The sequence below is a fragment of the Corvus hawaiiensis genome, chromosome 8 (genome assembly GCF_020740725.1).
Source record: "Corvus hawaiiensis isolate bCorHaw1 chromosome 8, bCorHaw1.pri.cur, whole genome shotgun sequence".
Lineage (NCBI taxonomy): Eukaryota > Metazoa > Chordata > Aves > Passeriformes > Corvidae > Corvus > Corvus hawaiiensis.
The window spans coordinates 20,338,878-20,362,456 of NC_063220.1; the positions used below are offsets into that span (position 1 = coordinate 20,338,878).

Here is a 23,579-nt window from a genome sequence, read left to right on the forward strand (position 1 = left end):
ACTTTAAGCCGATTAACTTTTTACTAATAAAATGTGCGTTGCCTCCCTTTGTCCCAGCTACCGTTTGTTAGTACCTACACTCCTGTGACAAAGAGTCCCAGAGAACTGCTTTAAGCTCTGGATAAATTCCACTGCTGGAGGATTTGGCCCAGCTGAATTGTGTCTGAGCTGATTTCAGCCTTGCATTTTCCCTTTTCCTCTCTTGCTGCCTGAAAGTTGGACCCTCAAAGCAAAGGTCCTTGAACACCTTTCCACTCTTGAAACCATTTGTGTGCTCTGGGGCTAGCAGAAATTATTCAGCCTGTTACTGCTCTATGAGCTGGGCTAGAATAAAACTGTAAGTGGTGGGAGTTGGGGTTTTCCAACCATGTAGACTGGTCTGTGGCTCTGCATCTTCAGTAGTTTCCCAGCTGGTAACCACATTATTCTTTCCTGCTTACAGAATTTGCCCTGTCATTCAATGTCCAACATACTGCATGTTTTACTGTGACTTGTCTCTACTAGAAGTATCATCCCAGAGAGATGATAACATCCTGCCATTTTGTTAAAGACCCTCTATAAAACTGTGTTTTTTCACCAAAGGCAATTCAGGCCAGAATTTTAAAGTTAGTTGGGAGCCAAAAGGCATGGATAAGCACTCGGAAAATACTTTCTAAAGGACTTTTATAAATCTGTTCTTTTATATTTGGAGCTTTGCTAAAGCTAAAAAGATCCCTTAGAAATGTACTGTAAATACTTAAGAATGACTGATCTGCCCCAAAACCAACTCAGTAACCTGTTTTCATTGGGGCAGCAGTAAATGCCAAAGGAGGTGTGGAAAAGCAGGGTAAAACAGAGTGGTACATCCAGAAAGTCTCCCTGACTGCGGTAAACTCCACAACCCCTGTCCAGAGATGCCTCATTGTCTCTAATGCTATTGGATAGCTTTGTCTTCCATCTGCTTTCTTTTTGAACCTGTGTAAGTTTTTAGCATCCATAGCCTGCTGGAACAAGAAGTGCCAGACCTTAACTGCAGCACCCCTGTGCTCTTCTCTTACTCACCTGTGAGTCAGAGCATCTGGTGTCTCAGAGGTTTAGTTAGTGTTGCCTACCTGTTTCCATTCTTGTTCCCTTTTACACCAAGGCTTCCCACATGTTGGCTCTTGTCTCGGGGAGATTCAGAGGAATTCAGCTATTTTTAATAGCAGGAAATGCTCATCCTTTGCTATTGAAGGAAAATCCTTTCTTTAAGAACTCTGAGATCACACTGGCTGTGGAAAAGGAGGGGAAACATTGAGGGCAGTAGCAGGCAGCCATGCTCCACACCCTGTGGAAACTGCTTAGTGCTTCTCTGCAGCAGATCATATGAACTTATAGCTGGCTTTCAGCTGGTTTGGAATTCTGCTTAGGAGCTAGGGGTGAGTCAGGAAGAGCAGTTTCAAAGAGCAGTGGATGGGGCACTTGTTAGCTTGTGAAAGTTCTCGCCCTGCCCTCATTCTGCTGGCACCTGGAAAGCATGAAGTGGCAGTGCAAGTCCTTTGGGTAGCTTGTACTCAGTATTCCCTGCTGATGGCAGAACCAGGTATATTTAGTGTAGTACATTGGTTTCCCTCTTCAGGGGAGTAGTTTGGGGTTTATATATTGTTTCAGATTTGTGAAGTTCCTTGGGTTTTCTTCCCCAAACTTTCCCAGTGACTGCTTGTCCTCTATATAGGACTAGCGGAGTAGATGAGGTTTCACATGAGTCATGATAGATTTTCAGCCTCAGGTGTGTGGGTGTAAAAGCGTGTATTAGCAACAAGCCCAGAGAAGTACACTGATGTGTTCCTCCACTCCCTTGCTCTCTGACCCGTGGTGAGGAAACAAAGCCAGGCTTAGCATGTGAAGCCATCACCGGCCATGGAAATAATGGTTCCCTATCCAATGGCACCCAGTTCCTGCGTGACAGTTATGCCATGTCCTGCAGTAGGGACAGCTTTGATGCTAAAGAACACTGTGAACTGTATTTATGCTGCCTAACCAACATGTTAGTTGCTTTGTTTGAGGAATACGGTATGTTGGAAACCGAATTATGTTTTCAGAGCTACCTTAAATATTATTTTTCTCAACATCCTCAGATTGCTAGACCATGTAATGCCCCTTTTTACCAGTGGATTTGCCTGCTTTCAGCTCTTCAGTGTCTGATGGTGAGGGAGCTCCGTCCTCTCTTGCACCTATGTACGTGAAGAGTGGATAATGGTTTGCTCCCCACTGTACTGCAGGTCTGTGCAAAATCTGGAGGGGAATCAGAAGAGCACAGCTTGAAATCCTCCATGTTAGGCCATAGTGCTTTATGGTGGTTTTTAATCTTGTGCGAGGTGTGTACCATGCAGAGGAACACTGGCATTTGATGGGTGTTGATGTGGCTGCCGAAGGATGACTGACAGGAGGGGGAGCAGATCTGCTGCTGCTGGGTTGTTACAATAGCTGGGAATGTTTTTTGATGGGGGCAGCCATTCTGGAAAGTGCCTGCATTTTGCTTTCTGCTGATCCAGAGCTGGCTCTGAGAGGGTGAGCCAGAGACAAATCTCCCTCCTCATCCTTTGTGCTAATGGTGGGAGGGAAAGGGGTTTGCTACTGCTCCCTCAGGCTCTCCTGCTGAGCTAATCCCCTGTCCATGGCACCTTCTGGAGGAGCAGGAGGGATTGAAAACCAGCAGCCACTGGAGCAAACACCTGAGCACCACCTCTTTCTAATCCAGGACAAGTGTCGTGCAGTAAACAAGCCACTTTCTATTTTGGTGCCTTCCTTTTTTTTCCAGCAGAGCTGGTGACCCTGCCTGCTGCTGATGCTCAGGGTTGCTGATGATAAGGCCTGACTTAAAGCTGTGGGAAAGGAACTAGATTCTATTTTTGCAGTTCTTTGGGTTGGAGTTTTCCCTGACTAGTCTGCCTGTGGCTGGAAAGTGTTTTTAGAGCCTGAGCCAATAAAGGGCTTCGTTGTCTCAGAGCAAGCATAACACGGAGACCGTACTGGCACCGCTAAACCCTGGCAACAGCCTCAGAGCAGCTCTGGTCCCTCTCACCTTTGCTCCCTGCTTTTGTCAAACTGCAGTGTCCCACTTCAAAGACAGGCACACTCCTGACACAAGACTGTTTGCTCTCCAGAGGGCACAAACAGCTTGTCAGGGGAAGAACTTGTCTGTGTAGTGATATTTTATTAAAGCTGAGAAATGTCAAAATTGAAGTTTACTTTTTTACCTTCAACCCTACCCTGCTTACGTGTTGTGGTAATCACTAACTATGTGATTGCATGACGCTGCTTCAGGAATGGTTCCAGCGGTGGGGCAGAGGGGCTGATTTGGACACGGATCCTTTCTCTTCTCTTGCAGAGCCAGGGAGGTACACGCAGAGCAAGGATGGAAAAAGATCCTTGCTAGCTTTGTGCTTTACTGGGTGTTTGGCATAGGAGCATATGGATCACTTGCAGAAGTGCTAAGTACTTGCTGTCACAAAGTGGGGAGCAGAGCTCTGACACAGACTAGGCTAATGCACAGGGTGCAGCTGAGGTGTTTCAGAGGGAGATGGCCAGCAGAAATGCTTATGATTTATATTTATATAGTTGAATATTTATAATGTAATCTTACAAATGTTTGTGAAGGCCTGGGATGAGTATCTCTGACTGATCCTTTGTATTCAGGACAAAGCTGGAAAGGGAGGGATGAGCCTACTGAGGTAGAAGTCCACCCACTGCCTAAGGGTCCAACAACTGCTCTCTGACCCAGCCATGTCCACTGATGCTGCAGTCATGGCTACTTTATTCTGATTTAAAGCTGGGCTGCTGCTGAGGAAGACGGTCTTTCCTCTCATCCTCCTTCTCCCAGTATCAGTGAACTGTGGGAACTGAGCACAAAGGGGGACTGATCTGGTTTTTACTCAGGACCAAGTGGATTTTTACTTTCCAGTCCTCTGAATGCTTGTGGTAGCACAGGAAAGGCCACAGGAACAAGTGATTGGAAAGGAAGAAGGGAAGTAAAGAGATAAACCCAGCTGCCTTTAGGAGTGTGAATGAGCAATTCTGCAAGCTGCATAGCATGTACAGTTGATGGTATTTTCTGTTGTGCATGTGCTTGTCTCATCCTGCTCGCTTGTCTGGACAGTCATGGCTCTAGTTAACCTTCCCTGAGAGACCCTCCAGTTTCCGTGAAGTTGTAGGAGATTTCCTGTATTGGCAATCAAGTGTGACTGGAGAGCACTAAGGATGAGTTAGCAGTTAATGGAGGTGTGGAAGGTAGACAATATTTGCATATGCATGAAGCATAAGCCTTGTTGAATGTCATCTTCTGCTGGATGCCTGAGGGAGCAGAGCTCAGACTGGTGTCTCCGGCCTTCCCTGGGAGGTGAAGGATTAATGATGCCTCCTTCAAATTGCTGAATACTCTATTTTTATGCTGGCTCTTCACACCTGCTGTGGTGTGATACAGTGCTAAATGCCGTGAAGGGCCTTTAAATGGCAAACAGCTTCCACCCAAGATCCTCCTGATTCCAGAGCCTTTGATTCTGGTCTGGACCTGCAGTCTACTAGCAATTATATTTGGTATGAATTCCACCATCTTGCCTTTGGAGATGGCAGTGTGTTGATTTTAATTCTATTCCCAATCTCCAGTATACTGATTTCTGTTCATGAGAAGAATTAAGTGTTCTGCAATGATATCCCCAAAAGCAAAGACGACTGTGATGGAGAGCCTGGATATGTTCCTAGCACTTTCTGATGCTGGTCTTCCATTACTGTAGCCTCACATGTGCTCCAGGCTTCCTGCAGAGTTTAGGGCATGAAATAACTCCTGTAATTTGGACCCATGGGAAGAGGCTGAACTGGAGAGGACCCTGCACTAACAGTGGAGGAAGCAGAGGTGGCTGATGTTAGTATGCTGAATTGCACAGCATTTTCATTCATTCCAGCTGTTTAATGGGATTACACGAGGAGTGGCTTCTGCCTGCAGACATTTAGTGCCTATGGAAATCTGCAGCTGTCTAAGTCGGTTATGTGCAAATCCCATGTCTCCCCTTTATGCATAAGAATTTCTGAATGATGGAAACCATGTGAATCAATTGTATGAGTAATTTTTCATGTGCTTCACCCAATATCAGATTTGAGGGATATTTTCTGTTAACTGTGCCTGTGGTCCCCAACAACTTCCCCAAAGAGGGAGGAGATACTGCAAGGTGGCCACTAGATGTAGGAGTAGGATAGCTTTGGTGAGAATGGATCCCCTTACCTTGGGCAATGGGAGACAGCCCCCCGTGCAAGGCAGTGTGGAGCTGGATGCTCTCATATCCCACTTGGTCCAACTGCCCTTTCTGCCTGGTGAAGTGGCAAGGAGTAGACACCCTCCATCCTCAAGAAAGGGAGGGGAACTCCAGCATCTTGGAGCTGGCCAGCAGTGGATGGTCTGTCTGATAGTGGACCATTGAGGTGGAGATCTGGGACATCCAGCTCTATCCTGGATTCTGTGACCATAAAATAATCACTTCTTCACGACAGGCTGAGAAACATATCTTTGAATGGTTCTTGGAGGCACCTGTTTGGTGCCTCCTCCAGCAAGCTCTGTCTGAAGAGACAATGTGGGTTTTACTCTGCAAGGCCAGTTCCAGTAGGCACAGGCTCTGCACTGCACTTCCCTGGGGTGCAAGTGCAACCTGCCGTTGTTGACAAGGAAAATAGTGGCATCTGTGTACTTTCCCCTTCAAATTTTTTAATCCTTCTAATAGCCTCCCCTCCATTTCCAAATCAAGATGTTGATTGTATACTTCTCTGACTGGATATACCTCTTGGAGAGCAGTAACCCTGAGTGAAGGCCTTACTGACAGTCCTCCCATCTACACATCTAGAGACCATTAGTTTGGATGTAGTCTAGCTATAATATGACAAGTGACCTCTTGGCAGGCTGGAATAGAGAAGAAAGCCACTGTGAATACATTAGAAGTGAAATGTTAGCTTCTGGTGTCACAGCAAAATGTGAAAACGTGAAATTATAGCTTATATGGAGCCACAGAGCTTCATTTATGCTTTGAGCAATTCCAGCAGTTACAGCCTGGTGCCCAATGGAAATGTCTGGATAAGGACTGAGCAAAAAGCATGACTGTCCTATGAGTAAGTAACTTCTTCTGGATCAAGGAGAAAAGGAGGTGGTTACACTGATAGAGGGTAACAAAGCACTGGAACAGGTTGCCCAGAGAGGTGGCAGATGCCCCATCCCTGAAAGCACTCAAGGTCAGGTTGGATGGGGCTCTGAGCAACCAGATCTAGCTGAAAGTGTCCCTGTTCATTGCAGGTGGTTAGAACTAGACCTTTAAAGGTTCTTTCCAACCCAAACCCTTCTATGAGTCTATGATTTCCACGTGTTGAGGTGTTCATCACAGGTCTTTTCCAAAGTCTGCCCACTGTGATCTGTAAAGTGTGTTGCTGCAGCATCATGATCCCAGGAAGAAGCAGTGTTTGGACCAGTCAGCAACATCTGACTGCAGAAGGGGCTGGGGAAGCCCAGGGAGACCTGGGAACAAAGGAGCTGTTGCTCCAAGATGAAACTTTTTTCTGTGGAAGCCAGACAATCTTCCCATTTATTTGCAAGTGGCATTTGGTCACAGCTCTTTGGCAACATATGGAAACTGTTTAAATTAGCTGCATGAGCCATGCGTGAAACAGATGCATGCTCTTGAGCAGGCTTTTATCGTTGATGTTTGAGCGAGTGAGGGGTGCAGCTGGCTTGCTTGGGAAGTGAGAACATGTCCTCACCCAGATGTAGTTAAGTGCTTGAAGTGAAACAGAACTAGCATGTTAAAGAATGTATCAATAAAGACCAACTTCTCATGGGCACCTACTGCATAAATAACATGAATGGAGGTAATGACACTTAACCTTTCACTGCTTTCTTGCCTGCTCACTGCTGGTGCAGGATCTATTGTGTCAAAAGATGATGAGGTGCATGATGCCTTGCTAGTGTCTTTCACTTGTATGCTGGTCTATCAACAACCTAGTTTAAAACTCCGAGGTCTGATCAGTGCACAATTCTACACCTTTCTGAGCAATCTTAGTGAGCAGAGAGTAATGAGATCTCGTTGAAGAAAACAGAAAACTATGGCCTCTGTGACTTTTGGGTGTGAATCTTGAGAGCAATTTTGTATGGTGAGAAGTTGCACTCAAAACTGATGTTTCTGTAACTGGAGCTATGACAGCCCCTGAAGTCTGAAGCCTTGTGGAGCTCTGTACACTGGGAGGACTCGGCTGCCGCACAGTCCTAGATGCTCAATGTGGTGTGCATGGCTGCAACAATAAAAATGCCCTTGAATATTGAGAGCTTTGACTTTATGCATGCCAACTGTGATGGGATAGACCAAACTGGGAGTCACTGAGAAATCAGTGATTGTTGCTGTAGATGTTTGGGTGACTGAATTTAGCTGATGTGGAACAGTAACACCGAAATTCAAGAACAGAACATTTATGGCAGTGGTACTCAGAAAAGGGTGAGGAAGCAATGAACATTTTGGGACATCAGAAAGAATCATTTGAAGGAAAGCCATGGCAGGATGCAGACTTCTCCTGTGAGGGCAGCACTGTGATTTTGTGTGCTGCACAGGGTTGTCTGCACAGTGCAGTATTTATAGAGGGGCATGCTGCTACCAGATTTGTAGCACTTACCATTGCAAAGCAGACTGGAAGAGTGCCTGCTGGAGCAGGCTGGCTCTGTCCTCTGCTGTGTGTCTACAGGTGCAAATCCAGAGAGGTATTTGAACAGGCTGCTGGTGAGCCTTGTGAGCCACAGAAGGGGACACGAGATCCTGTTTACTCTGTATATATGATGAGGCAATCACCAGGTTTTTTCAGGTTTCTTGTAGGAGTTTAAATAGACAGGGAATGGCCAGAGCGACATGTGGTATTTTAGGGGTTCTAGAAACAAGTTATGTCTCTGAACCAAGAATCCTTTCAGCAGTCTGTGCTGTGGGCTGTGTTGTGCTGAGCTACCAGCACAGTACCCATCTGGGGTGCCACTGTATCCTGCAAGATTGTCCTCTTCTAGGGAAGCCACCTCTTTGAATTACATGGCGCTAGAGGGCTGGTTTCAGTGACCAAGGTGAATTACTTGGTAAATGCCTGTTTCTGGGCAAGTTGGTGGTACAAGGAGTTTCCCCGAGGTGCATAGTGTGGTGTGAGTGCCCTTTCTCAGACACTGGTGGGCTGAGCCCTTCCCCAGGCTTGTGCACACCAGCAGCCACCTGATGGGCACAAACAGCCCTTGTGTGGAGGGGATTCCCCTGGCTGTAGCACCAAAGGCCTCAAATATAAAACCAATGCATTTTCAAAAGGAACAGGTAAACCAAACAGCTGTTTGTGATGACAGATACTGATACTTTGACTGGTGGATGAACCTGGGTGGAACAGCTCTTGTGATGTGTTTTGACCTCTCATTTGTTTTTATTCATATGCTTCTTTGGACTGTTTTTGCTGGTGGTGAGACTCACCCGGAAGCATCCTTGTCCCAGGTGTTACTCTAGCAATGTTTTGTGTATTACAGGGGGTGGAGAACTTCGTTTTGCAACTTTTAACCCCTAAATATTTGTGGTGAGGCCAGTCCAGGATGGTGACTGGACAGCAAGGAAGGGCTGTGTTCCCTGCCAGGGAGAGTGATTTCCGTTCCTCCTGCTCAGGGTGCCACTGTAATTTTTCATGTGTAGTATCTCCCTCCAGGGAGATTGTAAAGTTTGATTTTTATAGAGAAGAATGAAGAAAGGAGATCAAGTCTGCTGGCCTCTTTTTGTTTTGTGTTTGGTTGTTGGTTTGAGGGGTTTTTTTATTTGTTTGTTTCTTCAGAGGGGAAATAAACTTTTTATTTTGCCCCTTATTAACACAACATAAATGCTGTGTTTGAGAATTCACCACAGCTCAGCATGTGCCTGGGACAGCGCTGACACCAACTTGGGACAGTTCTCTCCAAAACTGGAATTACCTAGTGCTTTGCTGTGTTATGCTCACCTGTTTCCTCTTATCACCTCTTGCTTTTCATTGATGCTGTGTCTTTGCAGCTTGTGAGGGCCCCAGTCCTGTGGGTTGCTGAGCCCTTCATTCCCTGGAGTGAGCTGTGGTCCTTGCTGGTTTGCAGAGCAGGAATGTGGCATTTGCCTGGTTCCTGAGATCTCATGCAAGGAAGAGTTTTTTTGTCTTTCCTGCTGGGACACCTGTGCCTGGCTTAAGGCATGAAGTCTGCTGTAATCTGGGGTGCCTTTGGTTACATCTCATGCCCCCCACCATGCCGTCAGTGCCACAGCCACTCTGGCTTCTAATCTCATTCTGATCTCTTCATTGTGGTGTTTTTGGCAACCCAAATTCCCCACCCAGGCCTGAGAATTTAACATCAGCACATTTGCATGACTGATCGGATTTGTCTCGCTTCTGTGACGACATTGTTTCTATGGAAAATTAATGGATTCTCACGTTGTATTTTTAATGGCTGAAACCACCTCCCTGCCCACCCTCCCATCCCTGAGCTTTCAGAGGGAAAGTCTGTAAACAGCTCAAGTTAGCTATCCTCCATAAATAGCTCCTGTTTCTTTCCTGCCTGCTGTCCATTTCTTTTTTCTCTTCCAACAGTGCTGCAGCACTCCTCTCCTGGTGCTGGTGGATAAAGAACAATGAGTAAAATGAGCCTATGTTTGCTTTCCTTGTCTGGCCCTTGAATAGATGTGATCTATCATGAACTGCCTCCTTTCATCCAGGACCATGTGGTTTTAAATTGTCAGCCTGCCTTAAAGTTTGCTCCAAGCAGGCCTGCTTTCTACCTTCCTTTTTTGAGGATGCAGTTCAGTTCATGGCTCCACTTCTGGTCATTTTTGCCTTGAGCCAATTTCTTCTGTGGGTGGGCAGGTGGCAGTGAATTTTCTGCCTGTTTGGGGTCACCCATTCCCCTGTTGCAGTGCTTGGGGTGAGAACAGTGAGATTTTGACACCTCTGTGTGTCTGGCCACCTGAAGGAAAATCATCCCTCCCCAAATGATGCAATTTGAAATGAAATGTCCTCAGTGGGGGGACAGTGCTTAGCCACTGAGCCATTCCAAATGAAATTAGAAGAGTTTTAGTCTTAAATTTTCTTCTGTCATCTCTAAGGTTATGTTTCTCATCTTAATTTTGAGGAATAAATCCAGGGCAAGTCCCATGGTATGGGAATTATCTGAGGAAAAGGTCTGACCTGGATGTCTCCTCCCAGAAGACTGGAACTGGTGCCCATAAGGCTCAGGAAGTGTTGTGGGACAGCCACTGAGGAACATGCAATATTTTAGGTCAGGGTCTCCTAGCTCATGGTACCAAAACCAGTAGTGATGAACAGGAACCTTAATTCCTGAGACAGAACTGCTGGCAGCCACTCTCCATGCCTGTCCTTGAGGTGGTGCTGGGGTAAGAAGGTGACCCCTAACCACTCTCAGCCTTAAATGGTTGACTGGTGATAGTCAAGGCCTGGGGTCCCTACAAGGCAAAGGAGAAGGTCCTGTGAAAAGAGCTTGTTCCATTGCTGCACAGCTGGGCTGCACTTGGTTTACTGCACTGGGGTGTGCTTGCTGCTAAAGACACTGCTCTCAGCCCCACAAGCCCACGGTGGGGTCCTGTCTCTTGCTGAGAGTAGGGCAAGTTATTAGGGACCTCAGCTGAGCTTTTGTTCCTGCTGTCAGCAAGAGACAGCCTGGTACCTCAGCTAGGAGGTCGTGTTTTCCAGCGGAATAGGCTTTCCTTTAGTGCTTTGGTAGTTGAGATGCACTGCTACAATGGCAGGCAGGAAACTACAGGGACTTGATCTCTTAGTTACTTAGGACAATAACATTGTCAGGTTTTAGGCAAAAATGATGAAGGTATGCTTTGGATTTTTGTGGTGGGGGGAGAAAAGGACGCAAGAGAGAATCTTCTCTGTGCTAGCAGAGGCTGGGCTGAATCAATGGACTGTGCAAAGTGTTACTTTTCAGGATGCAATTGTTGCTTGGGGCTTTGGATTATATTAGCATGGAAAAAAATGCCTCCAAGGGAAGAGGCACAAATCACAGCTTGACCAATAGGGAGGGAAAGAGGACTATAAAACAGAAAATCAATTTAATACTCAGTGGGTGTTTGCAGCGTGCTCACCCTTCCTTCAAATTGCCAAAGGAAAGATTAATTAAAGTTATATTGAGCAGCAAAAATGATGAAGGGGGTGAGATGGGGCTTGTGTAGTTCAGCTATCTCCATAATTAATTGACAAAAGCGTCCTTGGATTTCATTACCCAGAACTTTGTCATCTCCTGCTCTTAAAGGGCAGCTGAAGCAATGCTGGATTTCCAAGACAGCATTGCTGCCTTGCAGGTTGAGCTAACAAGGGTCACTTCATAGGCACTTGGGGAAAGAGCTTCCTCTGTCAAATAATGCCACTGTGCTCTTTATAGGTCTTATCACTTAGGATCAGGCCACAAAATCCTTTTCTCTGGTTATGGCTTTGTTTCCTGGTTCCCACTTCTAGTAGGGTTGAGAGATGTATGTGCACTGTGGGGTTCAGGCATTGGCAGGGAATGGAGATAGCTGGTTCTTAGGTCTCTTGTCTCTGTCTGCTGCCTTCATTTAACCAGAATAACTTTAGAGCAGGGTGTGACAAAAGCTGTTGGAGCATCATGGCTCCGTGGAATGGACAGAATCCAGGAAGGATACCTGTGTCCCTCAGGCAGCAGAAGGGGGCCAGAGTTGCCTGGTCAGGACAGCCAAATGAGTTGCTGAGGTCGGTTTCACTTGCAAGGGAAAGAGGTCTCCAAGTGAGTTTACCTGCTTTTGGGGTGGCTTTGAGGATGTTTGCCTGTCTGTATTGAGGGGTAGAGATCAAACTACATGTGTTTGTGAGTCCATGATAGCTTCTCCCTAAAGTCTGTTTCCTGCCTACACAAAAAATGTGGCCAAGAGGCACTCTACAGACTGTCTACAGCTTTCAGGGAGACAAATTCAGAGATGCACAGCCAGATCCCTTTCTCATGTCAGCATTGCCATGGAACTTGCATTGTCACCTAGAGCAGTAAACAGAGTGTTATGAAGCTCGCACAGTTTAATTTACTTCCTATGGAAACAGGAGGGGTTAAGCCAGTTGCTTGGGTTTTGCACCCCACATTACAGGGAGCAGCTTCTTAAAGCTCTGAGGTGCTCTGAGGTACTGGGCAGCAGACATCCATCCCCGGCAGCGCTCTCTATGAAGGTGCAGCTGTTTAACCATTTCAGGGCCCATAGAGGGAGCTGCTTTGCTGCTTGTGGCATGGATTTCCAGCTGCTTGTGGCATGGATTTCCAGCTGCCTGGCATGACTTTCCAGCTCTGTGTGTTCACATGTGCCCTCCTGCACTGCTCATTTTACCGGGAATGGGTTCACAGATTATTGGATTGGCGTGACTACTGTGTTGAAGTGGAAAAGACAAAGACCTTGAGTGAGGAAGTAACCAGCAGCAGGAGAGTTGTAAATTTTAAAATGAAAATACCTTTCTCCTAACCTGATTCTGGCAAGCTCTATTGCTCGGTTCCTGGTTAAAATAACAGTATTCAGTCCAGGGACAGCAAAGCTGGGCATTGTGTAGGCTCACATGCATGTTTGCAGTTTTGACCAAACTCAAGCCCAAAGTATTTCTTTGTTCCTGCATTGTCACCTTCCGGGATAGGAAATCTACTGAATATGAATCAGGACTTCTGGCCTAATTATGTCTCCTGCAGATCAGTTCCCAAGAGACAGTGCTTTGGGAGCACTACACGTGATAATTTAGGCAGTTTAGGTTTCTGCAGAAGTCTGAACAGGGATTTGGACTCTGATTTCCAGGAGATTTTGATGTTTTTGAACTATTTGTTGCCGTTTAGAAGCAGACCATGTTCGTAGACATTCCTACACAAACTGAGAGGAATTTCTGAAACAAAATTTGCTCCCTGGACTGGGGAACTTCCCACTGAAGCTAGAATCCCCAAGTCCCTATTGCCAGGAAACCCCACTGATGCCAGACCCCAGCTCTGACTCCAAACACCCTTGCTGAGTGGAGCCGGTTACCACCAGAGCCTCCACAGCAGCTTATTCCCAAAGCTGGCCAGTGGGAAACTTCTGATCATTCCTACTGATCTGGATGAAAACATAATGGATGAATGTGGCAGTTTTGATGCTTTTTGTTTACTTGTTGCTTGTTTCCCATCTTCCTTTGTCTTGAGTGTTCAATGCTCACAATCTGGCCCTATTTCCAAGTTGTTGGTCTGAAATTTTTTTCTCTCTCTTCTTTCAGTGGTTTCTGTCTTACTTTGAGGCTTTGCTCTCCCTCTGACACAGTTGTTACTTTGCCCTGAGGAATGTATTGAGTTTTTTCTCTAAGGTATAAATCTTAGCATACTTCAGAATATTGTTCTGCTGGTTCCTGTGCCAGCAGGAGGTTCAGCAACAGGCCTACCTTCCTGCGAGGAAAGAAATATGGAGGTGCCGGGAACACTCTTTGATCTGTTGATTTATTTTCTTATTGTGAGACTGCAAAGTGTTAGCCCTAATGAGAGCATGGCCAGCCCTGAAAATTAAATCTCCCAGCACTCAGACCTGTCAGCTTGGGAAGCATTCAGCACAGGCTCAAAAATAACTTGGTGTGTTTTTGCTAGTGCATGAGGAGTTGTACTGCTGTTTGCCAGGAGGTGGGATGTGTTTCTGTGTCCACATATGCCCAGCACCCCTTGCCAGGTGCTCCTGTTGCTCAGGTGGGAGGGACATGGTTTTTCTCTTGTACTATTTGGGTGTGGTACACTCAACTCCAGAACAAAAGGAACTAATTGGTGCCCTAGGACTTTTCCATAATGTAGGTGATGGAGAGCAGAGATGTGGGTGGGGGTAGAGACTGTGTCTTAGAAATGCACCGTGATTGATCTCGTGGGTGGGTTCAGAGCATCCTACGTTTGCACTGTGAGGCACAAACAGAGGGTGTGGCTCACCACTTGGGTGACACAGCTGAGTTAGTGTCTGGCAGGCTGTATCAGTTGCCTGCCCATGATGCTCATGGAATTGGAGATGTCAAGGTTAATTGTGCAAGCACTTCTTCCTCGTGTGTTTTGTACTGGCATGAGTCATGAGGCACCTCTGCTTGGGAAGCCGGCTCTTATCTACACACAGGGGTTGTGAACACTAGTGATAACTGAGTTGTGAGTATTGATGAAACAAATCTGAAGCACCTACTTGGGTTCGCATTGCTCTTTGTTTAACCTGCCCATTGCTATATTGCCCTGTGGGACACCTGCTCAAAAAGAGCAGCAAAACTGTGTTAAAGCTCTGCTAGAAGGACTGAAATGAAATCTGTCAGTGTGAGCTGTGCCAGCTAGCTGTGAATTCAGACAAGACCCTGGAGCTGGTGACATACACAGGTTAGTGTGACTCCATAGAAAAATTGGCCCCTTTGACTCAAATTGGAAGACACAGTCCTCAATCTAGGTTCAGATCCTGTTCAGCACTTAAAACCTGCCATTTCTTAATAAAAGCTTCAGATGATGAGTCTATATTTGAGGTGGAGTGGGATGGAGGGAGCTTTGCCTTGGAGGCAGGCAAGGTATACATGTTTCCAAAGTCTCTCAGTCAGTCTCTGTCACAGCTGGTTCTGATCAGTGCTAGAGGGAGAATTTTAGTGGTCTTCCATAGCGTGCAGAGGGTGACTGCTTTGCTGATCCCTGTTCATCAGGATAAACCTATGGCCTATACTGATGCTGGAATAGGGGCTTCCTGGCAGGAGTTTGTGGCAGGCAAATGAATGAAAGGTTTGCTCCAGCATGGGGGCTGAAGATCAGTTCAAATACCGACACTTGATGTTTCTCAAGTATGGAGTTATATTCTTCTTCTGCCAGCTCAAGTGGCTCATGTTCTTGTAGAAGCTTGGAGCTGACTGTGGTGAGGGTGAAGGATACCCATCCCCAGGAATTTGTCTTGAAGTGTTAGAGATCAGCCTGGTTTTAACGAGTTGCAACAGTACATTTTGGTTTGAGATGTATATTTAGGAACAGTGTTATTTAGTTTTCTTTCTGAATACCATAAGCTTCTTTTGGTGATCTATTCTTTTCCTTAGTTGTCTTTGAGGGAGAGAAAAAAACCCAGAAAGTATAAGATTTTTCTTAAAAAGCCTGGATGACACACGCTTTTCATGGAAAATGAAAGTTTTAAACAGTTGTGAACACTTCTGAATTGAGTTTTCATGAGAGATAGCAAAATTATTTTTCTCCCCTGAAATAAGACTGTGCTGCTCAGAACCAGGAAAAGGAGAAAATGCAAGTGGGGAATAGGAGAAGGACAGCCTTAGGGGGAAAAAGCAGGTTGGAGGTGATTCTCAGGGAAGAGTGGTGAAGTTTTTAGAAAGAAGACACTTTGTGCTGTCACATTGCTGGCGACTCCCCAGAATGTTACTGTGGAAAATGAGAACTGTGAGGACATTGATGGGTTTAGGCCCTGGTTGTGGGGGAAGCACCTGGGAAAACTGTTGAGCTTGTCCTCTGCCCAGAAGGAGGTGTTTTCCTTCCCTGTGCCACCTGCCACACTTTCCTGGTGTCGTGGCACCTCTGTGCTCAGAGCACAATTCGGACGTCAGCATGTAGACTGTTTTCCTGTGGGAGAAATGTGCTGAAAACGCAGACAGCTTGCCAGGCTGCTTTTTTCTTTTTGGTGCTGAATTTGTTTGTTTAACACAGTCATCCTTCCCCTTTGCCCAGCAGACAAATGCTGTCTGGTTGCATATGCTGGGGGGTGGTGAGGTTCAGCATTCAGGTGGTTGGTGCAGGCTACCAGTCCAGCAGAGAAGCAAAGTCTCTCATGTTGGCTCCATCAAGCTCAATAAGAGCTGCTCTATTCTTACTATCCAGAGCGATTAATGCATTTTCTCAAAGAAAAGCTGGCATGCTGTTGCACTGTGTGTTAAGAGTTTGCACCTGGGTGTACGCTACAGAGCTCTGCCAAGAGAAACTCTGGATTCCGAGCTTGTTAGCCTGCTGTTTGGAGATTTAAATTATTTGTTTGTTTCTTTATTTTTCTTTTTCTTTGGAAATCTTCCCACATTAAATTAAAAAGGAGAACTTAGTAAAAGAAATCAGAAGGGATGATTTGAGATGCTTCATTTGCCAGCAGTCTCTGAACTTGTGACCCTTTAAAATAAAGTACTTGGGCTTTCCTGTGGGACGGCTCCCTCTGGGTGAAGGCAGGCTTTCAGGCTTGCATGTCTTTAGGAAGGAGCCTTTGACAGCACAGGAGAAGTTGCAGTGTAGCATTCTCCGCCGGGACTTCCAGCAACGAAAATTGTTCAGCTGGTTGGGGACTGTGATAAATCACAGTTCCCCTGGAGCATGCTGGGACTGCAGAGAGCTGGAAATAAATGCTAGGAAAATTCTGCTTTTGTAGTGGGCTATCTTTCAGGATGATGTATGGCTTTGTAACAGAAAGAGATCCCTTTGCTAGAGCTGGGAGAAAACTGCTGCCTTCCATTGGGAAGGAAAATATAACAATTCTGTTGGTGTAAATTCATGCTGCAGGCTTGCCCTGAAATCTGGGTTTTTGCATGGGCTACCTTAGCCTGAGAAACAGACTGTGTGGTACTAATGGAGAGCAGCCACTGAGAGCCCACAGTGGTGGCAATTAGTTGGGACAGTAGGTTTGACAAGAGGGTAGGGAATAGTGGTGGTAGATGGCCAGTATAGTAATGACTTACCAAGCTTGCATCTCTGCCTCTTGACTGCCACATTGTTCTGGGCAAGTAATTTCTGTGGATGGGTAAAATGTCATCTCCTCAAACTGCAGCCACAGAAACCTATGTCACTGCTTTCTTCCACTTTCATCCCAATCAGCTTGGGATGTTTGGCTGTAGTGGTAGACTTGTTACCTGGTGGGGATCTGCCAGTGTTTTGGGTTCTTCTCTATTCTGAGTGACAGCTTAGATTGCCCAGAAGTTGGGGAGAGCCTGAGTTCTCTGTTTGTATAGCAAATGGAGGTTCTGCCCTAGTTATAACTGATATCAGTCTGTGTATAGGTTTGTCTGCACTAACTATGTTCTCTTCTGGAACTGGGTTTTGGCAGCACTTTTAAGAAGACCCAGCCAAAAAGCTTGAGCCAGCCTCTCTTGAGGCTGCCATGGCCAGGCAAACAGGGGGGACAGCTTTGTCCCAGGGAAAGGGAGGAGCAGTAGAGTCACCCTCTGCTCATGCCAGGGCTCTGCTGCTTGTAGCAGGCAGTAGCAAGCAAAGATTTCTTGCCATGCCCACATCCCAGAACAGTGACATTGGCAAATTCTATGGTACTGACTGAGCTGCTGAGATGCAGAATAGTCAGAGAAAACTCTGAGTTAACCTTTCTTAATTCAATTGCCACAGATCTGATTGCAGGTTTCTGATATTCAGGCAAAGGTCCATATTTCATTTGGTCTTGGTAGTAAAAGTGAGACGATTGGTAAAGCACGTTGGTTTCTCAGGCCTAATGTGTTTTGATCAGTGATGTTCCCAGTATAGCAGCAGGATGTTTTTTCCCCTCAAGTAATGTAAATGTTGACTTAACAAGAGAAGTAAAAAGCAATTTCATCCAATCTGGCCACTGTTGCAGACAGTGCCTTAGCATTGTTCCTTGTCTGTCTGACCGATTTCTCTTCAGCTGTATCATTAATTAATTTGCTCTATTTTTTCTTATTTTTTATCAGCCTATACAGGCTTCTTGTATGAGTTTTAAGAACTCTGTTTGTAATCTGTTTATCTCTGAAAGATCTGCTAGGCTTGGTCAACTGCCTCACTGCCTGTGTTTATTTTGTTCAAAAGTGGTAACTATACACTGTGCAGCATCAACTCAGCCAGGATACTCCAGGGGTATAATTTTTTCCACTCAGATGATTTCTAGTCTGTTTCTCTGAGCTGTGAATATCAAGTGGTCAGTTTGTTTACCTTATTTTGGTGACGTCTGACTGAAATTCAAAGATTTCTACAAAATTTAAAACTCTGCAAACGTAAATCTAGGGAACTGATCCACAAGGGGACACATAACTGGTGTTTCTCTAGCAAAGTGGAAATGGTAGGCTGGCTCTCAGGCTGGATTGAGACCAATGCAGTGTGTCTGGATGAGTGAGGTCCTGAAGCCTGCAGCCTTTAGCTATACACTCCTGAGCCTGAGTGTTTCACTGCTGTGCTCCAGTCTTACACACATTGTTAGGCTGGGGGTGGTGCAGGTGCAACATCTCAGTAAGGACCTGAGCTGTGACTTATCTAGTTCCTTCACAGGAAATAGGACAATGCTGGTGGTTGCCTCGTGTAGGCTTTAACGTTCACCTGGTTGAGTCACACCTATATGAATGAGTGGCACAAGGAATCCCAGCTAATCATCTCATTTTGGTGGATCTATGCTGTGACTTAATGTAAGTGCTGTCACTTGACCTCCACTGATGTTCACTGTTTGTACTTTCAGAACTGCAGCAGCCTTTGACCTTTTTCTGGTCCATTAAGTCATTGCCTTTTAGATGTGATGCAAGCCAGATGGGAACTGTACTTTTCTTCCAAAATAAAAAACTAAACTAATTGCACTTTGTTTCTCTCCAGCTGCCTTTTGGGGAGATATCGCTTTAGATGAAGATGATCTGAAGTTGTTTCAAATAGACAGAGCTGTTGACTTAACAAAGCACTCAGATGGCAACGCAAGACACACTTCAGGTAAGGGCAGCCCTGGGGTGGTGGTGCCTTCTTTCACCTGGTTTTGTCCTTAGGGAAGGAGCACTTCCATTTCACTCGTGATGCTGTTCCCACAGCCAGGGCAGCGCATGCAGGGCTTAGTTATGGCACTGAGGGTGGGATCCAATTCTGAACTTTGTTAAATAAAAAACAAGTCGCAATTTGATGTAGCCAAATCCTATCTTGTCTGAGGGAGATTTTCAGATTTACGTCACTGGTCTCTTTCTATGAGGAAATACCTTTTTGCCAAGTTGGAAGGAAATGTGTTTGAGTTTGGGCCACTCAGTTTGGCAGGAGTTCTGGCTCTTACTGTGCTCCTTTTTCTTTCACTGTATGATCTTAATGGAATAACACATTTTTTCGGCTGTCTACCGAGTAAAACCTACTGCAGTCTTGCATATAGTCTGCCCTAGAGGTGATATTATAATCGAAATAGGTTAACAATTGTGTTGATTTTCTGTAAAGTGTGTGCTCATTTTCTCCCCCTATGCAACTCTAATGTATGCTCAGTCTCATGCCAAAGCAAAGGTGTTTCTTAACTCAGGAGCTCTGACTGCACTCCAGCTCTAACAGTCTCTGAAACACTCTGCAGCTGGTTCAGAGGGCTCCCCGCAGTATTTTTCCCTCTACTTCACTGTATGCTGCAAGAGAGAAATTGCTGGAAGTCTGAGCTCTGAGACATACCAGAGGGACTGGAGACAGAGCAGGTCAGAACAAACTTCTTCTGTTTTTCTTTGCTGCTCTGCTTCTAGTTTAGCAAGTAGGGTGAGAGGTTGGGTAGAGGCAAAAATCACTGAAATTGTATATTCACCTGACCCCTGTGCAATTCAGCTCATATATCATTTGAAAGCATGGGTGGCTGGATCTCTTTCCTTGTAACTGTCTAACTTTGGCTTCAGAGCATCTAAGCGCCATGTAGGTCTGGTTCTGGGGAATGAGTGGTCCAGTTTCCTATTGGGATGAGTGTGAAAGGTGACGCATCCAACATTTTTGTTGGCATATTTAATTGTCACTCTAACTGAAATTCTGGATAGAGAAGGGCTGTCCAGTTCTTCAGATTGTGGGTAGCTCCCTGGAAAGGCCATTGTCCTGCATTGCCATGTCACTTAGCCCTTTCATATCGTGTTTTTGGCTGTCGCACATTCTTATGGGATAGGTTATTAGGAGCAGAAGATATATCAGAAAATGAAGACTAAGTGGGACAGGCAGCATTCTCTTTCACATCCCTTTGTCAGTTCCTGAAGTTAGATGAGGAGACTACTGGGAAAGCAAAGTCATATGATGTTTGAATGTATCAGTTTTTCTTCTGGTAACTTTTTTAGTTGTCATGTCTAGCACATTTCTTTCACTTGGCACTGGTGCCAGACCCGTGCCATCTGGAAAATGAACTGGATTTTATAACTCACATCTGTATCAGGTAATGCAGGCACTGATCTCTTACAGCCATGGCTCATGTGGTGTGGTTGGACCAGTCTCTTCTTTGCACTTTTTACTGGTGCATCATACAACGCTTTGCCTTAGGTGGAGACGTCTGTTGCAGTGGGGATCCTGCAACACGCATATATCAAACCAGGAGTCCCGTGGAAAGGAAATATATATGGACAGACAGATTCTTGATAGCTGTTTCAGAGATGTTTATTTCTCCAGCCGCATGGCCGGGGCTCTGCCGAGGAACTGTTCCAGTCACGGGACCAAGGGTCCTTCTGCCCGCGCAGGGAACACAAACCAACCAATGGGAACGAGGCTGAGCAGGGGCAGGGTAGCCCCGTGTCTGTGCCCTCAGGGCCCCTCTCCCAGGGCTACACGGCAGGGGAGGGACCCCAACACCTCACCCGTTTTATTTTAATAAAAGGAGAATGAAAACAACTGGATAAACATAACAAGAACAGTTTCAAAACAAAACAAGCCACCCTCCTGAGTCTTTAAATGTCCAAACAGATTCTCTGGAACATCTTAGGGCTGACAGAAGGGAGACAGAATTCTCTGAGCATGCTTTGTGGGGAAACTGAGGCAGGAGAGGGTTTAACTTCTTCCCTCCCCCTTTTCATCCCCCACTCGGCATTGGAAAGGGATTTTTGGGGAAACAATTGGCAAAAGCATGGTTTTGTGAGGGAAACCATGGGTGAAAAAACGGATTGGGAATACACTGGGGGTAATAGGACATAGGGTAAAAGGGAAAGGTGGGATTAGGAAAGGGAAACTGTAGGGGGGGCTTACAATGGAGATATTGTCTAACATGACTATGATTTTTTGCATATATACTGCCTTTTACAGAAACACCATCAGGCCCAGTGACCTGCGATGCTTGTAACCCTTTTCTCCCTAGTACAATATTAAATTCCACCACCTCTCCATCTCCCAAGCTTGGGATCCATTTTTCAGGGTTATTCTTTTTAATAGCAGTTCTATGCACGAATATGTCTTGCTGGTTGTCACACCTTGTTATAAAACCATAATTTTGCTTAACATTATACCATTTTACTATCCCTAAGGTCTTAGTTGCTATGATCTTTTCCTTTTTCCGAGTGGCTGCTGTTTTCTGTCTCGCTGCGTCTTTGCTCTCTCCTTCGGTCGCTCCCGTGTTGGAATTGTCGGAGCTGCTCGTGCCTGCGCGCTCTTCCCGGGGTCGCGTTCGGGGCTGCGCGGGCCGGGCCGGGCCGTGCCGCTCAGTTCTCCGTGCGTCGCCTCCTCTGGTCGCAGCTTCGCTGCCGCTGCCGGACGCTGCACCCACGTCTCGGCCGGGCCCCCGAGCGACGACCCCCCGCGCTCCGCTCCAGCGCGCGTCTCGGCTGGGCGCGGCTCCGTTCCACCGCCATCGCCGCCAGCCGCCGCCCGCGCACCGCCCCTCTCGGCCGGGCGTTCCCGGGGCTCGCTCCACCACGCGCTGCGCAGGACCGGGCGGGCACCGCCGGGTCCCGCTGCTCCCGCCGCGCCTCGCTCCGCCACCGACACTGCGGCTCGCGTGGCTCCGTCCGCGCGCGGGAACTGCCTCGCTGCTGCTCTCAGAGCGCTCGGTGCACGTGGCCTGGGCCGCACGGTCCCTGCACCAGGCTTCCCTTCGCCAGGACACAGCTGACATTGCTCAACCGTCTCGGTAACTAAATAATATTCACAAAAATATTCTTCCATCGGCATATATTTTGACTCCAGTATTTACTGTGTCCAAACGGTTTTCCAAAAGCCCTTGGTAAGAATTAAATCCCAAGAAACATAGAAAAAGTTCTTAAACAACCATGCCAGGAAGTGTTTCAGTTCTTTTTGAGCTTGAATCAAGCTAAAATTTACAAATCGTTGTTCAAGAATCATTTTAAGTTTAAGATAAATGTCCATATGCGGCTCTGAGAGCCAAGAGTCTTCCCACGGTTCCTCCATAGTTTAGATATGGAATAGCAAAGCAAAACCAAGAAGAGGAATCCAAAGTTTCCAGGGTTTACTCACACAAATCAGTCGCTTAGGGATCAGGGATCGTTCTGCTCTCAAATCTCCACCATTTGTTGCAGTGGGGATCCTGCAACACGCATATATCAAACCAGGAGTCCCGTGGAAAGGAAATATATATGGACAGACAGATTCTTGATAGCTGTTTCAGAGATGTTTATTTCTCCAGCCGCATGGCCGGGGCTCTGCCGAGGAACTGTTCCAGTCACGGGACCAAGGGTCCTTCTGCCCGCGCAGGGAACACAAACCAACCAATGGGAACGAGGCTGAGCAGGGACAGGGAAACCCCGTGTCTGTGCCCTCAGGGCCCCTCTGCCAGGGCTACACGGCAGGGGAGGGACCCCAACAGACGTCACCTCACTTACCCTTGTCCTCATCTCTGGCAGGTTTCATTTGTACCCCTGGGAGTGCAGCTGACAAATGGGCAGCCCCCATGACTGTGATGCTTTCTGCAGAGTACACACTGAGGGATCTCTATGGTCACCTGCCCTGGGAGGGGCTCTCTGCAGGGGCAGGAAGGGTTGATTCTTCTCTTGTGGGGCTTGCTTGACACTCATGTGAATTGTAGGAGAGTGGTCTACTTCAGCATGGTGGAGACTGGGCTCCTTTCTTCCGTGGGAGAAAATCCTACTCCCTGCTTTATTTCCAGTGGGAAGAATGCAACCTCTGTACAGAAACAGCCTAAGACCTTTTTTGAATGGAACGCCTTGAATTATAACATTTCAGAGTTTCCTAAAGCTGTTAATCGGATTAGTTGTATAGTGGAGGAAGTACTTAATATGTATATACAGACACACAGGCTCTTCGTATCTGGGAGCTGCAGTTCTGAACATGTTACTAGGCCAGGCATTCTTCTTGCCTGGTGTTGTTCCCTTATTCCCAGAAAATGCTGTTCAACTGGGAGGAGAAGTGAAAATTGTGCCATTTGACACTGCTGGGCTGTTTTTAGGTGTACACCCTAATAGCTCGTGTGGAGCATCTGCAGCTGTCAGGCTCTGAAGGAAGAATGAGGTTCCCATGTACTTAGGAGCGATGGGACATGTCCTCTGGATCCAACGACATTGTACTGCTTTAGGGAAAGCTTTGCCTTGGCTGGCAAGCACAGAGACTGTCAGATGTTTCAAGTTTTCCCCTTCTTCACCCTCTTCCAGTCATTGTCTAGAAAATAGCTAGGTACTTCTCTAGGTCCTTGAGAGAGAGGGGCAGGGAATCTGAGAACTGTTTGGATTCTGCCACAGATCTCTGTCCTGAGCTTAATTTCACAGCATGAGTGTGCTCCAGCTGTGTTTTCTCCATTAATTTCCTGCTTGCAGAAATGCCACGGTCATTTTTCAGAATCGGAAAATTTGTGATCCTGCTTGAGTGCATGCCTTGAAGTTCAGTGTTTCAAAGCACTTTCTCAACAAATACTGGAGTTAGTGTTTTATTCCTAGTATCTGAAAGCAATGGACCA

The 23,579-nt window shown here is 46.4% G+C and overlaps 1 protein-coding gene across 1 annotated transcript in view; it reads left to right on the plus strand.

Annotated features, from left to right (window-relative positions):
* Positions 1–23,579, plus strand: part of TLL2 (tolloid like 2) — an 88,038-nt gene that overhangs the window by 13,142 nt on the left and 51,317 nt on the right. The window contains exon 2 of the mRNA XM_048311737.1: positions 18,560–18,670. Within this exon, the coding sequence (XP_048167694.1) occupies positions 18,560–18,670 (111 nt within the window). The remainder of the gene's footprint in view (positions 1–18,559; positions 18,671–23,579) is intronic.